This window comes from Crinia signifera, chromosome 5 (genome assembly GCF_055691185.1).
Source record: "Crinia signifera chromosome 5, ASM5569118v1, whole genome shotgun sequence".
NCBI classification, from domain to species: Eukaryota; Metazoa; Chordata; class Amphibia; order Anura; family Myobatrachidae; genus Crinia; species Crinia signifera.
In genome coordinates, this window is record NC_139221.1 from 189595705 (window position 1) to 189610070 (window position 14366).

Here is a 14366-nt window from a genome sequence, read left to right on the forward strand (position 1 = left end):
CTGAACATCTCATGGACAAAAGCGAATGCTGAAACTTTATGGGTATGCAGTACATAAACCAGCCATAGATGCATTCATGCCAGGTTCCATTATTATTATTATTAACAGTTTCTTATAGCGCATACATATTCCGCAGCATTGTACAGAGAATATTTTGAACATTCACATCAGTCCCCTGCCCCAGTGGAGCTAACAATCTATATTCCCTACCACATGTACATGCACACGTTCATGGGAACCAGGAAGATAAGTAACAGTATGACTGAAGGCAAAGCTGACCAATAAGACTCAATACTTTTGAGTAATTTAATAACTAAATTGATTGAAGGTATACATATTGGAAAGAGGGAGGGGCTAAGTAGTTGAGGAGAGAGGAATATACATTGAAGGGAGGGCCAGAGGTTATACTTATAAAGTTTCTGGCTGATCACTCTCCCTGTTGCCATGTTTCCAATTTGATTTATGATTATGTTGAAGCATGAGCCAATCGACTTTATTTCTTGTGTTATGCTGGCCACACATCAGACTTTCCTCCAACCATCCAACTACTGTTGGTTGGGATGAAATAAAAACATGGTACCGGATGGGAGCAAAAGACAATCAGAACAGTACAGTACAGTGTCTGAGTGACAGTTTTTGTCCTTTTTCAGATTTTGGGAGCAAATTTCTGAATTAAATACAGGTTGAGTATCCCTTATCCAAAATGCTCGGGACCAGGAGAATTTTGGATAACGGATTATTCCGTATTTCGGAATATTTTAATATTTCAATGATGTATTTTGAAGTATCTTGCATTTATGCTGTATAAACACATAATATACACACAAATATATTTTATTACCACATAAAATACACACAAATATATTTTAATTGTTCAAAAAACAAGGTTTCAAAACGTGAAACAAAATGTGTGTACTATCTCAGCACTGAATTTGAATGCCAAGCAATCATTTACTTGTACATATATAGTGCCAGTTACATATCATGTCCTCAGTAGTGCTGTTACAAATGTCCCCAGTGAGTTTTTAGCAAAAAAAAAAAAATTTTTCACTTTCTGGAATGTCCGTATTTCGGAATAATTTGGATAACGGATATTCGGATACGGGATACTCGACCTGTATTACATTTGCTCCCATCCAGTACCATATTTTTATTTCATCCAAGCAACTGGTTGGGTGGTTGGAAGAAAGTTGGTCTGATGTGTGGCCAGCATAAGTCTGCATTTGCAATACATGTGATCAACTTCTCTTTTAAGTAAAGCATTGTCATTCATTTTAAAAGTTTGTGTTGGCGTAGAAGTGTTTAACGGTTATTAAATACTTATGCAATATCCGTCCCCAGCTGTCAGAGGTTAGGCCTACAGCAAGTCCAGACTCTAATGCGTGTGGGACCCAGCATCGGATCAGATGTCAAACACATGATTTGGCCACGTTTAAGTTTTCACCCGATTTCACATCCTGATCTGTTGGAATCTGGGAAAAAATGTGGCCAAATAGCACTAGTGTATGGTCAGCTTTATTGTATGTACTGTCGTGTTTACTTCATAGCTCACCTTGGCAATGCTAACTTTATCATCTGTTTTATCACTTTATAAACGCTATCTTATTAGCCCTTCTGTATTTTTAAGACACCGGTTCCATATGTTTTCAGCCATCTGGCAGTTGTTTATTGGGTATTAGGTATCGCATACCTCAAGCATTGGGGTTAAGGGACATCAGCATTTGGTCTAATAGGCTATACCCCTATGGCATTTATTTCTGTGGTCAGCTCAGTGTACATTTCTCATTTATTTTATTACAAACAATATTGCTCTCCTATGGATACAAATAAAGAGTAAAAATCACCATATACAGTATAAAAGTTATCTTATAAAGAAATATAGCATACTGTTCCCAAACTCTGCGCCTAGGCTCCTTGGGGTGCCTCGGTTTGGTGGTTCCGAACCAATTCAAATTATTTATGGTCAATGTAATAGGCAAAATCAGTGCTTGTGGCTTCCAGTTTTAAAATATGTGGATAAACAGAAGTGAATGCTGTCCCTCACCACATAACTGGACCTAAGGATGACATATATGCAGAACTTATTTAATTTAATATTGGGTACTTATGTAATATCTGGGCTCCCGTTTTTCTTATGAGACCGCGACCCCTCGCGGGGCTCGCCACGCTTCGGGCACGGTGGCTCGCTGCGCTCGCCACACTATATAAAATCAACTCCATGCATAGTTGGATAGTAGGGGTATGAAAAAATGGGGTGCATTTAACATGGGAGCCCAGATAATACATAAGTACCTAATATTGTTTTCTGAAATTCTCGGTAGCAAACTTTGCACCTAGGGGTGCCTTGACAAATATTCTGATAATCTAGTGTGCCGTGATGCAAAAAAGTTTGGGAACCACTGGTATACTGGTTATCCTAGCCAATGCACAATATTCCTGAGAAACGGTGTGGCAAATAATTGGTCAAATGTTTGAAGCCTAAACAATGATGCAGTGTCTTTTAGTGTCAACTGAGTGAGTATTTCTAGGTTAATAGCAGAGCCAACAGCAATGGTACTTGTTACAATGCTATTAGCTTGAAGCAAACTCTGGGCCTGAGCAAAGTTCTTGTTGTTGTTCATGCCGTCCGTTATGAAGACAAAAGACACTTCTGCAATACTTCTGGCACCTTTTCGTGTACCCAATTGACTTTTCACAATGTTGTTGATTGCATAAAGTATAGCTGTACCAATATGGGATGACGAGTCATAGTATACAGCTTTAGAAAGCAATGTCTGAATACGAGTGAGGTTATAAGAGAAATCTACAAGCACATTTTGCTGGGTTTCACCTCCGTATTGGATTACTGCAATTCTGGCCCCATTTAAGTCCTCTTCATTTGCTGCAAGAATCAGTTCCTCTGCTACGTGTTTTATAAATCTCAGTACCTGCACAAAGTTCTCCTTACCCATTCTCTCTGAACCATCCACAAAGAATACAATGTCCACAGGTCGACCTACTAGCGCTCCAAGTGTCACTGCTGTAATATACAAAACACAGAATTATGACGGGTAGGTATTCCTTACTAGTTGAACTTACAAATTGGTTTATACACTATTCATATCATCTACTATGGACACTTAAACTTTCAAACTTTTATACTTTTTCAAAGAGTAAAGCTACATGGTGCGATGATCGCACCCGTTATGGGCTGGATTGCATCGCAACGCATACATTTTGCGTGTGATGCGATGCGAGGGCAGTGCAAAAAGTATGTGCAGCACATACTTTTTGTATTGTGTGATGTGGGAGTGCGCAATAGTATTGCACAGTGCAAGCGCACCGTGTATGGGCACCTTAAGATGGATAGCTGCTCGTTTGCAATACTAACGAGCCACTACCTGCATGTTTTTATATTTTTTTATTGTTTTAGTTTTATAATTGAGCTCTAATCTTGCCGCAATGCTGTTTCTAATATATGTTTCATTGCATTGCATTGCATTGTTTTAGTAAATATTCTTTCAACCAGCAGTCAACCTGTAGTGTTAAACATTTGTCATCCCCTCCTAATCACAACAATCGGGACCTTTCATATACAGGCAACATTCAGGGAATGTTAAAGTGCCCATAGACGGTCCGTTTAACGGATCCGTTCGGTACTTAATTAGCACACATCGCATCGCATTGCATGCCTTTTGCATGCAGTGTGCATGCAATGCGATCCGATGCGATGTGTAGCTAGTACAAAAAGTATGTGCAGCACATACTTTTTGTACCGTACTATGAGATGCGCGGGAGCGCGCATCTCATAGTACAGAACGGACGGTCCGGGAACGGACCGTCTATGGGCACCTTAACAATACACTGTTTCATTCTGAAAGTTATAGAAACCAGTGACAGATTGTATTTATTTTGTATCAACAACACACTTCTTGATTACTTCTTGATTATTGCACATGCTAAGCACATCAGAGATAGGGCATTGAAGGGGAAGATTTATTAAGCTAGGTGAAGTGATAAAGTGTCTAGTTTTATCAACGGCCAATATGATCCTGTCATTTTTCAAACCAAGCCTGTAACTTCACAGTTAGGAGCTGATTGGCCGTTGATAAAAACAAGACACTTTATCACTTCACCGAGCTTAATAAATCTGCCCCAGAGTGCTGTTTCCCACAACAAACCATTGCTTTAAAACTATGGTTGTTACATAAGCCTCATACAGAGCAAACCTCCCAACTGTCAACACATACCTTCCAACTGCCCTGCATTTTGGGAACTGTCCTTCTGTCCCACCCACAAGCTACACAGTGTGTGTGTGTGTAGGGGGGGGGGGCAGCCTAGCATTTCCAGGAGTGCCATGACTCCACACCCCATTTTTGTGAGTTTAGTGGACGGTAGGGCATGAAATACTACCTGTCGGCACATGACCCTGTCGACCTAACCCATTTCGGCCTAATGACCCTGTCGACTTAACCCATGTCGACCTAGACTCATGTCGACCTAATGACTCTCATGCTGGTGACCCAATGACCGTATCCCTACTAGGGACGTTATGCTTGTAAGTGATGCTGCTACTGGGGGTATTATGTGTTTAAGAGGTGCTGCCTGGTGCTTCTACTGGGGGCACTATGCATGTAAGCAGCGCTGCTACTGTGGGCATTATGGCCCTAATTCAGATCTGATCGCAGTATAAATTTGTTCTCAAAATGGCCAAACCATGTGCACTGCAGGTGGGGCAGATGTAACAGGTGCAGAGAGAGTTAGATTTGTGTGAGTTATTTTGTTTCTGTGCATGGTAAATATTGGCTGCAATATTTTTACACTGCAATTTAGATTTCAGTTTCAACACACCCCACCCAAATGTAATACCCCTTTCACATTACAGCTAAAACACGGTATATTGCCGTTTCTAGCTGTAATGTGAAAGGTCCAGAGAGACTTTACCATTTTCAAAATACCTGTAATCCAAAACGGGTTAAAAGCAGTGTCCTACCCGTTTCAGAGCCAATCCATTTGTAGTGTGAATGGCTTTAAAACAGTATTTACAAGTCATAAGCAGGTCACAGAGGGTGATAGGCTATCTCCCTTGTGATCTCACCAGGCACAGGCAGGAAGTAAAGAGCAGAGAGGAGACTTTTTTAACCCAGTGCATACTGTGCAGGTATTGGGATCATTTGGTCAACAGTCCTTAGGTCGACACTGTTGGGTCAACATGCTGGAAGGTCGACAGGTGTCTAGGTCAACATGGCAGAAGGTTGACATGAGTCTAGGTCAACATGGGTGAAGGTCGACAGGTGTCTAGGTCAGAGGCGTAGCGAGCCCAGAGCCGGCGGAGCACACGCTCCGGGCGCAGGAACATAGCATGGCTCCGGAGCTGTGTTGTCACCGCCAGCTCACTCGCTCCCCTGCCCGCTGTGTGCGGGAGAGACTTCCGTGGCCGTGCTGCTATATAAAATTCATTCATAGCTCCCGCTGGCTCAGCTTTGCGAGGACTGGCGATCGAATCAACAGCCACCAGGCCCCGCCATCCGTCGGAAGGGGTGCTTGCGTGCCCCATTGAGACAGAGCTCCCCGCTGCTAGGGGGCACCAGCCAAAATCTTGCCTAGGGCGTCATTTAGGCTAGGGCCGGCTCTGGTGAGATGCTCACGCCTCCCAGTCTGATGGAGTTCCTTTCAGCCAGCGCTCGCCAACGGGGACATTCTGGCGGGCGCTGGGGATGAATAGGAGGGGCTCCATCTGTATGTTGGGAAATATGCAACAGCAGCTCCGGCGCTACCCACTCAGCAGCTCCTGCAAAGCAGGGAGGCACCATGCTGAAAAGGCGCTGTCTCCCTCCCTGCTCTGCTAAAGCTGCCTCAGCCCTCACTGTCACTGCCTCCTGCAGCGCCTGACTGACAGTGGGCGGGCGGCAGTATAAAGAGCTGCTCCCTGCACCGCGAGTGCACACAGCCTGCACGCCACCCGCAGTGCCTGTCTGACAGTGGGTGGCAGTATGGGGAGGCTGAGCAGCTCCCTGCACCGTGCACACACTCTCCTTCTCCTGCGACCTGCCCCCTCTTCCTCACGGACACTTGCGCTGAGGCATGTAGCGCTGTCTGTCTTCTCAGTGTGCTGTGCCAGTGCCACTGCCAGTCCTCAACACTCCGCCCTCTCTATCTCCTTCCATCTCCTCCTTCTCTCACCTCCTTTCCCCCTCAGTCACGAGAGGGGTGTGATGGTGTCCTCAGTTAAACAGCAAAAAAATATAGATGTTTATAACAATTTTTTTAATAATTGTAGATTTTTTTTTATATTAATTTAGACACTTTTTAAATAATGGGCTGGGTCATGTGCCTAATGGTGGCCATACACGCTGATGCGATGTGCACTCCTGCGGGCATCGCATCGCACAGTACAAAAGTATTTGCTGCGCAGCCTGTGCGGGCAAACCCGCATTGCGAAGGGGGGCGGGTGGGCGTTCATTCGCCGGGTGGGGTTTGGTGGATTTGCATGGCTGCGAATTCGCAGCCTTGCGAACCAACCAGAATAATCCCCATTATGCATGTAAGTGGCGGGGTGACACTACTGGGGGCATTATATGTGTAAGTGGCACTGCGGGCATTATGCATGTAACCGGTGCTGCTAAAGTGGGCATTATCATGCATTTAAGCGGCGCTACTACTGGGGGGGGGGGGGGGCATGGATCATTAGGTCACAACAATGTTGGTCGATAGTCATTAGGTCGACACCATTAGGTCGACATGAGTCTAGGTGGACATGGGTTGGGTCGACAGGGTCATTAGGTCGACATGGGTAAGGTCGACAGTAAAAAGGTCAACATGGGGGTTTTCAAATTTGTTTTGTCCCGAATGTCAACACAGTCGACATGGACACTGAAATGTAGCACCGCGTCCCCTTGCATGGCTCGCTGCACTCATCATGCTATTTTATTCTCCCACCACACCCTAGTGGACGGTAGGGCATGAAATACTACCTGTCGGCACATGACCCTGTCGACCTATCGGTATATTGCCGATTTTAAATGGCTTTAAAACGTTTCTAGCTGTAATGTGAAAGGTCCAGAGAGACTTTACCATTTTCAAAATACCTGTAATCCAAAACGGGTTAAAAGCAGTGTCCTACCCGTTTCAGAGCCAATCCATTTGTAGTGTGAATGGCTTTAAAACAGTATTTACAAGTCATAAGCAGGTCACAGAGGGTGATAGGCTATCTCCCTTGTGATCTCACCAGGCACAGGCAGGAAGTAAAGAGCAGAGAGGAGACTTTTTTAACCCAGTGCATACTGTGCAGGTATTGGGATCATTTGGTCAACAGTCCTTAGGTCGACACTGCTGGAAGGTCGACAGGTGTCTAGGTCAACATGGCAGAAGGTTGACATGAGTCTAGGTCGACATGGGTGAAGGTCGACAGGTGTCTAGGTCAGAGGCGTAGCGAGCCCAGAGCCGGCGGAGCACACGCTCCGGGCGCAGGAACATAGCATGGCGCCGGAGCTGTGCTGTCACCGCCAGCTCCCTCGCTCACTCGCTCCCCTGCCCGCTGTGTGCGGGAGAGACTTCCGTGGCCGTGCTGCTATATAAAATTCATTCATAGCTCCCGCTGGCTGGACCGCTAGCCAATAGGCGCACTTGGTCCAGCAGCCACCAGTTGATTGGCTGCTGGACCGCAAGCGCCCATTGGCTAGCGGTCCAGCGGGAGATATGAATGAATTTTACAAAGCAGCATCACGTCTCTCTCCCGGGGGAGGGGGGGCACAGCAGCACAGGCAGCAGAGGCAGGGAGGGGGGGACTCAGAATGCACGCAGCACAGGCAGGGGGAGGTGGATCAGGATGCAGCACAGCAGCACAGGCAGGGGGGTGAGTAAGGTCAGGTGTACTCTCACCCTGCTGCACCCCACCCTCGCATCCACCCTGCTGCACCCACCCTACTGCACTTACCCTCCCACACCCACCCCGCTGCACCCACCTACCCACCCTGCTGCACCCACCTACACTGCTGCATACTACCGCTCCCACCCTCCCTCCCTGCTGCACACCACCGCTCCCACCCTGCTGCACACCGCCACTGGTGCACTGAATTGAAAATAGTGGACGGGAGCAGCCCGCTGCACAGTTCTGCCCCCCTTGGCAACGAGCAAATTCAGTCCCCTTTGGCATTGAGCATGAAGCCCATTGGCATCGAGCATGAAGCCCCTGGCATTGAGCATGTAGGTAAGTGGCACTTGTGTCAAATGTGTAATGGGCATTATGGTGTGTTATATAGTATGCAATGGGCATTGCGGAGTGTTATATAGTATGTCATGGGCATTGCGGAGTGTTATATAGTATGTCATGGGCATTGCGGAATGTTATATAGTATGTCATGGGCATTGCGGAGTGTTATATAGTATGTCGTGGGCATTGCGGAGTGTTATCCAGTATGTCGTGGGCATTGCAGAGTGTTATACAGTACTGTATGTCGTGGGCATTGCGGAGTGTTATACAGTATGTCGTGGGCATTGCGAAGTGTTATACAGTATGTCGTGGGCATTGCGGAGTGTTATATAGTATGTAATGGGCATCATGTGTGGGCTTAAGTTCACTAATGTGCAATGGGCATTACGGCGTGTGGTATAATGTTGGTCCGTGCCGACTTTTCACTGCGCTGGAGCCTCACCTACTACAAATTGGGGGGGGGGGGGGGGGGGGGTGGGGGGGGGCACGAGACATGCCCTTGCTCCGGGCGCCGTGGCACCTAGCTACACCACTGGTCTAGGTCGACATGGGACAAGGTCGACATGGGTTTAGGTCGACACATGCGTTCGGTCGACATGGGTTAGGTCGACAAGGGATTTTTCACTGTTTTTGAGCGAACATGTGCCGACAGGCAGTATTTCATGCCCTACCATCTACTAGGGCAGGGGTGGGCAATAATTTCAGCTGGGGGGCCGCTTAACACTTCCGGTAAATGTTCGAGGGCCGCGCTCAGGAAAAGGGGGGGTGGCCATGAAAATGGCGGGTGTCCTTGAGTGTATTGTACCACACCATATACCTCTAATACAAATTATGCAACACAATAGTAGACCCCTTTATACTTGCCCCTTACACATTGGGCCTTATTCGAGTTCACTCTTTCAGACAAAATCCTTCTTAGATGGACAAAACCATGTGCACTGCAGGGGGGCAGATGTAACTTGTGCAGATCTAATTAGATTTGGGTGGGGTTTTACTTCAAAGTGAGATCTATATTGCAGTGTTAAAATAAAGCAGCCAGTATTTACCCTGCAAAGAATCACCAAAAAAATCACCAAATCTATTTCTATCTGCACATGTTACATCTGCCCCCCTGCAGTGCACATGGTTTTGTCCATCTAAGAAGGATTTTGTCAGAAAGAGTGAACTCGAATAAGGCCCATTATGCCAAGGCTCAACAAATTTCTTTAAAATCTAGGAGCCAGGATGAAAATGTAGGAGCCAGACAAACTAAAAATAGGGACAGTGCGTGCCACATAAGTTTTGCTTATCTACATGCTCGTTGCTATGGGTTTCATGCTTAATGCCAGGGGTTAACATGCTCATTGCCAACGGGGTTACATGCTCTGCCAGGGGTTAACATGCTTTGCCAGGGGTAAAAGCTTGTTTCTATGGGGTTAACATGATCTGCCAGTGGTAAATGCTCATTGCCATGGGGTTAAGCTGCTCTGCAATGCAACACCCAGTAGTAATTATATTGAGGAGGGGCAGGGTTCCCTAGCAAACTGCCACACTGAGGGGTCGACAGGGGCAGGAGGATTAAAGCACTGCCTGCTTCCCAATACTGAGGCCACAGAATAACTTTCAGGTGTACAGAGCAGGGGAAGCATTAAGAGCCGGCCGCGGCACACAGTAATACTCACTGCCTGAGGGGGACAACAGGTAATAGCAGGAGGGTGGCTGGAGCCACACTGACATCTGAGGCTTCCCACTACTGAAGTCCTGGCATGTAACAGGCCCCAGCCTCAGAGTGGAGCGCTGCTCCCAATTACGGGGGGGCCGGATCTCTGACATGCTGCAGGGGGTGTCACGGAGAGGTCTGTCACGCAGCCTCCAAAACCCAACTGCGCCCGCACAGCATTACTGGGAGTGTGGGAGGGGACGCGGTCACACCAACCAATGACTGGGAGGCTGCTTCAGTGTGACCGCGTCCCCTCACACACCCCCAGTAATGCTGTGCGGGGCGGGCATTGGTGGCGGCACCGCACTACTTTTAGCCCTGCCGGTTAAATGACAAGAGGCTCAGCTAGTCGGGCCTCTTGTCATTGTGATCTAGGTCAGTGCGGTGGGCCAGACCTGAGTGTCGCGTGGGCCGCATCCGGCCTGCGGGCCACCTGTTGCCCACCCCTGCACTAGGGCATGGTGGGAGAATAAAATAGTGTGCCGAGCGCAGCGAAGCACCGTGCCCAAAGCATTACGAGCGAAGCGAGTGATGCGAGGGTCTGCCGTTCACTAAAAGTTGTGTCCATGTCGACTGTGTCGACATTCGGGTAAAAAAACTGCGAAAAAACCCATGTTGAACTAACAACCTGTCGACCTAACCCATGTCCACCTAAACCCATGTTGACCTTGTCCCATGTTGACCTAGACACCTGTTGACCTTCACCCATGTCGACCTAGAGCCCTATCGACCCAATGGTGTCGACCTAAGTATGGTTGATAAAACGATCCACACCCTTTAAAATGACATACACTGTTTTCTATGGGTGAAATGGGTTGAATGTGAATGGTACAAAAACGGTATTGAAATGGTAATTTACTAGTTACAACATGTAATGTGAAAGGGGTTTAACTGGCTTTAGACCCGTTTTAAGAAACATTTACAAAAACGGGTTGAAAGCAGGTTTGTAATGTGAAAGCAGCATAACTCTCTCTGCATATGTTACATCTGCAGTGCACATGGTTTTGCCCATTTTGAGAAAAAATATGTACTACAACATACCTCCCAACTTTTGCAGTTGGGAGGTCGGGACGTTCGCGCAGCGAATCCGCGCGCGCTCCCAAAAGGGGGCGTGGCCTAAAGTAAGGGGGCGCGTACCCTCGGGATGATGCGAACTCCGGCCACGCTCCGTTTTCGCCGCTCGTCGGCGCTGAATAGACGCTGTGCGCATGCGCACAGCGTCTATTCTTGGCAGGCTGGGGGGGCTCCCAACTGTCCCCCCCACCGTGGGACAATGGCGGCCCCGGGCGGGACGCGGGAACGTCCCCGAATATCGGGACGTTCCCGCAGTAAGCGGGACAGTTGGGAGGTATGCTACAATCAGATCTGAATTAGGGCCTAAGTGTGTAAGGGGCGCTGCTAATGGGCACTTTATGCATGTAAGCAACGCTTCTACTAAGTGGAGCTACACATTTTGTGTTTAAACAGCGCTGCTACTGCAGGCATTTTGTGTGTAAGCGGCACTACACAGTGATGCTACTGGGGGCAACGTGTGTGTGTAAACAGTGCTGCTACTGCGGACATTGGGCAGGATATACACATCACGCTCAGCATACAGTATGTACTGACATATGCGGTGAGCAATGCAAAGGGCAGCTCTTCTGATAAGAGCTGCCCTTTGCGATCCCCAATGCTGCTTGGACTTTCTCGTTTCTGATGGAGAAGTCCAACTGTGCATACGCAAAGAAGCTGGCGGCCGCGGGGCATACTGGGAGGGATGTTGGATCCCTCACACAGCAGCGCTGCGAAGAGAAGCTCATAGGCTGCAGTGAAGCTCCACCGTCCGGGGGTTTGGCGGGGCTTTAGTGCATTTCAAAATGTGGTAAAAACCCAGAAAATGGGGTTTTCACTGCATTTTTTGTTTAGTACATCCTGCCCATTATGTGTATAAGGGGTGCTACTATTGCAGACATTATGTTCATAAGAGGTGCATAGGCGTGCGCACGGGGGGTACCAGGGGTGCACAGGCACCTCCTAATGCCCAGCAGCCGCAGCCTGTCAGTGGGTCAAGACAAACACAGGTTTTTTTATGTGCACGGCGCTGCAGCGGTCACCTGTATATATAGCGGGAGTGTGGGCGGCCGGGCGCCGAGTAGAGGTCAGGAGAGCGGGGTCAGTGTATGTAATGTAGTCCCCCGCTGCTGCGGAGCTCTGCAGACACTCCCGTGAGATGATGACTTCATCATCGTGCGAGTCTTTCACGGCTATGGAGGAGCTCAGGCAGGGAGGCTGCACAAAAAATTTGGCTGTTCTGTAAGTACAATTCTCTGCCTGGCTTCATACATAAGATACTATGATGTGTGTGTGTGTGTGTGTGTGTGTGTATGTATGTATGTATGTATGTATGTATGTATGTATGTATGTATGTATGTATATGGCGTCGGTCTGAACTCCGTGTTGGACGAGAGAGTGGTGAGAGCACTCGTATTCCAGTACACTGCTGCTTGGGGCAGCAAAAGTTCATGCTGTTGATCACCCGCGGTTGTACCTAACCGTCTCTTGCGGTACGTGATACCATCTTGTATATACCTGTCGGATTATTTTATTGCACTGAAAAATAAAAAGATAAAGCACTATTTGGAGCGCTCCTCTTTCCTTTCCTAGAAAATCCACTACCTGAGAATCCAGGTGCCCGCAAGGGTAATTTGAGGAAGCTGCCGGTCTTACAACAGACCTCAAGAGCTGTGAACTACTACTCTGAAGGGACTGATTGGTTCCTGTTTAAAGACAATTCCAAGGACTTGCGCGCTAATCGGACTTTTTATATATATATATATATATAATGTCACGGACCCACCGGTCGCCTGCTGCGATATGTCAATCTGAGCAGCGCCGGCCGTGACTGGGGTTCACTCAGGACACTCGGGTCCTTTCCTTGAGGTACACTGCCACCAGCCAAAACCTGATTTTAGCGCCTGAAACTGCGCAAGGGGCGGCTTGGCTCGCCCCTGACCACACAATACAAGATAACAATGGTAACGTTTTCCAGCCTTTCTCTTCTGAGGCTAATGAGTCTTAGGAACACAGAACCAGAACTGGGAATATGTATTATTTATTCCTAGAAATACTACAGAGCTTTAAAGAAAATGGTTACAAGACATTACAATGATTTTAAAAGTACACACAACGATTAAATGCAATTTCAGAGATAAAATAAAAAGGGGAAAAATGACAGAACCGTTTCTGACACGTAAGTACCAATCCTGATGTGGGGGGGGGGTTCTCCACAAGAAATCTCTGGTCGCTTACAGCCTGTTTGCTACACCCCCAGGTAAATGACACTGACTATAGGGAGAAGGGTCTTCGTTATACCTTGAAGACTCCCTCATCCCTCCCACCCTTGGGATTTTTAACTATTCCCTTGCTGAGCCTAGTGAAGGTCCCTAGATATAGGATCTTTCCCATAAAGAATTTGTCCCTGCTTTGAAGTAGATTTTATACATTCCTCAAGTGATAAGAGGTAATTTAGTGGTTGCCAGAGCAACTTTGGCCTGTTGGCTGGACACTATTGCTCTCCCCCCCAATCTGGTTTATGAGGGGTCTCAGATCTTATCTTACATCCTACCTCCAGAGGAGTCCACAGATGGCTACACTCCCTGGGTCACCAATAGTCCACACACATAATACATGACATGTTCTGATTTCCCACATAATAATCACAGGCGGCATGATTTTACCAAACATACCAGACATACATTGATTGAACAGATAATCATAACAGGAGGCATACGTTAATTTGATCGATCACCTGATCTGATCGTTACACCTCCCCCTTTTAAAATGGCGCACAGAGGCGGTGATCCACATCACCGTCTCATCAGTGCGCTATTAACTACATCACCTGGACAGGTAGCAGTGGTCTCTGTGCTGAGACAGACTGCCACTGATTCTGCGGGATCTGTACTAACACTTCACTATACTTGACGTCTGTCATGGCACCACCTGTCGCCATAGCCGTGGCTAGGGTGGGCAATGGGCATAGTCCCTGTCCCTCTCGCAGGAGATGGCAAACTAAAAGCACACAGGTGTCCTCGAACCCATAGTCTGTGAGCACACTGATATAGTGGGAGCTGTGCCCATCCCGGCTGGTATTGACACAGCCCACCACAGCTGTGCGTCGGACTCCTGGACACGGATTCTCCCCTGCAGCTGGCAGTTTGGCCTTACTCACTGAGATCAGTACCAGACCATTCCGCCACACCCCAAACGGCCATCCCCCTGGGACTCGTAACTCAGCACGTTTAACTATACCACAGGTGTGGGGCGTTCTCCCAGCACTATATACAGACTTAAAAATGTCTTCCCAGCACCTCTCCTGAGCTGACTGATCCCCCCTCCCCTTCACTGGGGGGAAGGTCCACTCACTCAACACCTCACACCTCATCCTTTTGTGAGGAGATTCGCCCTCTGTGTCTGGGTGTGTGAATTGTGAAGGGG

The 14366-nt window shown here is 47.7% G+C and overlaps 1 protein-coding gene across 1 annotated transcript in view; it reads right to left on the reverse strand.

Annotated features, from left to right (window-relative positions):
* Nucleotides 1-2096: 2096 nt before the first annotated feature.
* The window catches only part of LOC146080738 (collagen alpha-2(VI) chain-like), a 191619-nt gene continuing 179349 nt past the window's right edge, over nt 2097-14366 (reverse strand). Inside the window, exon 6 of the mRNA XM_083188344.1 lies at nt 2097-3019. Within this exon, the coding sequence (XP_083044470.1) occupies nt 2412-3019 (608 nt within the window). The 3' untranslated portion in view covers nt 2097-2411. The remainder of the gene's footprint in view (nt 3020-14366) is intronic.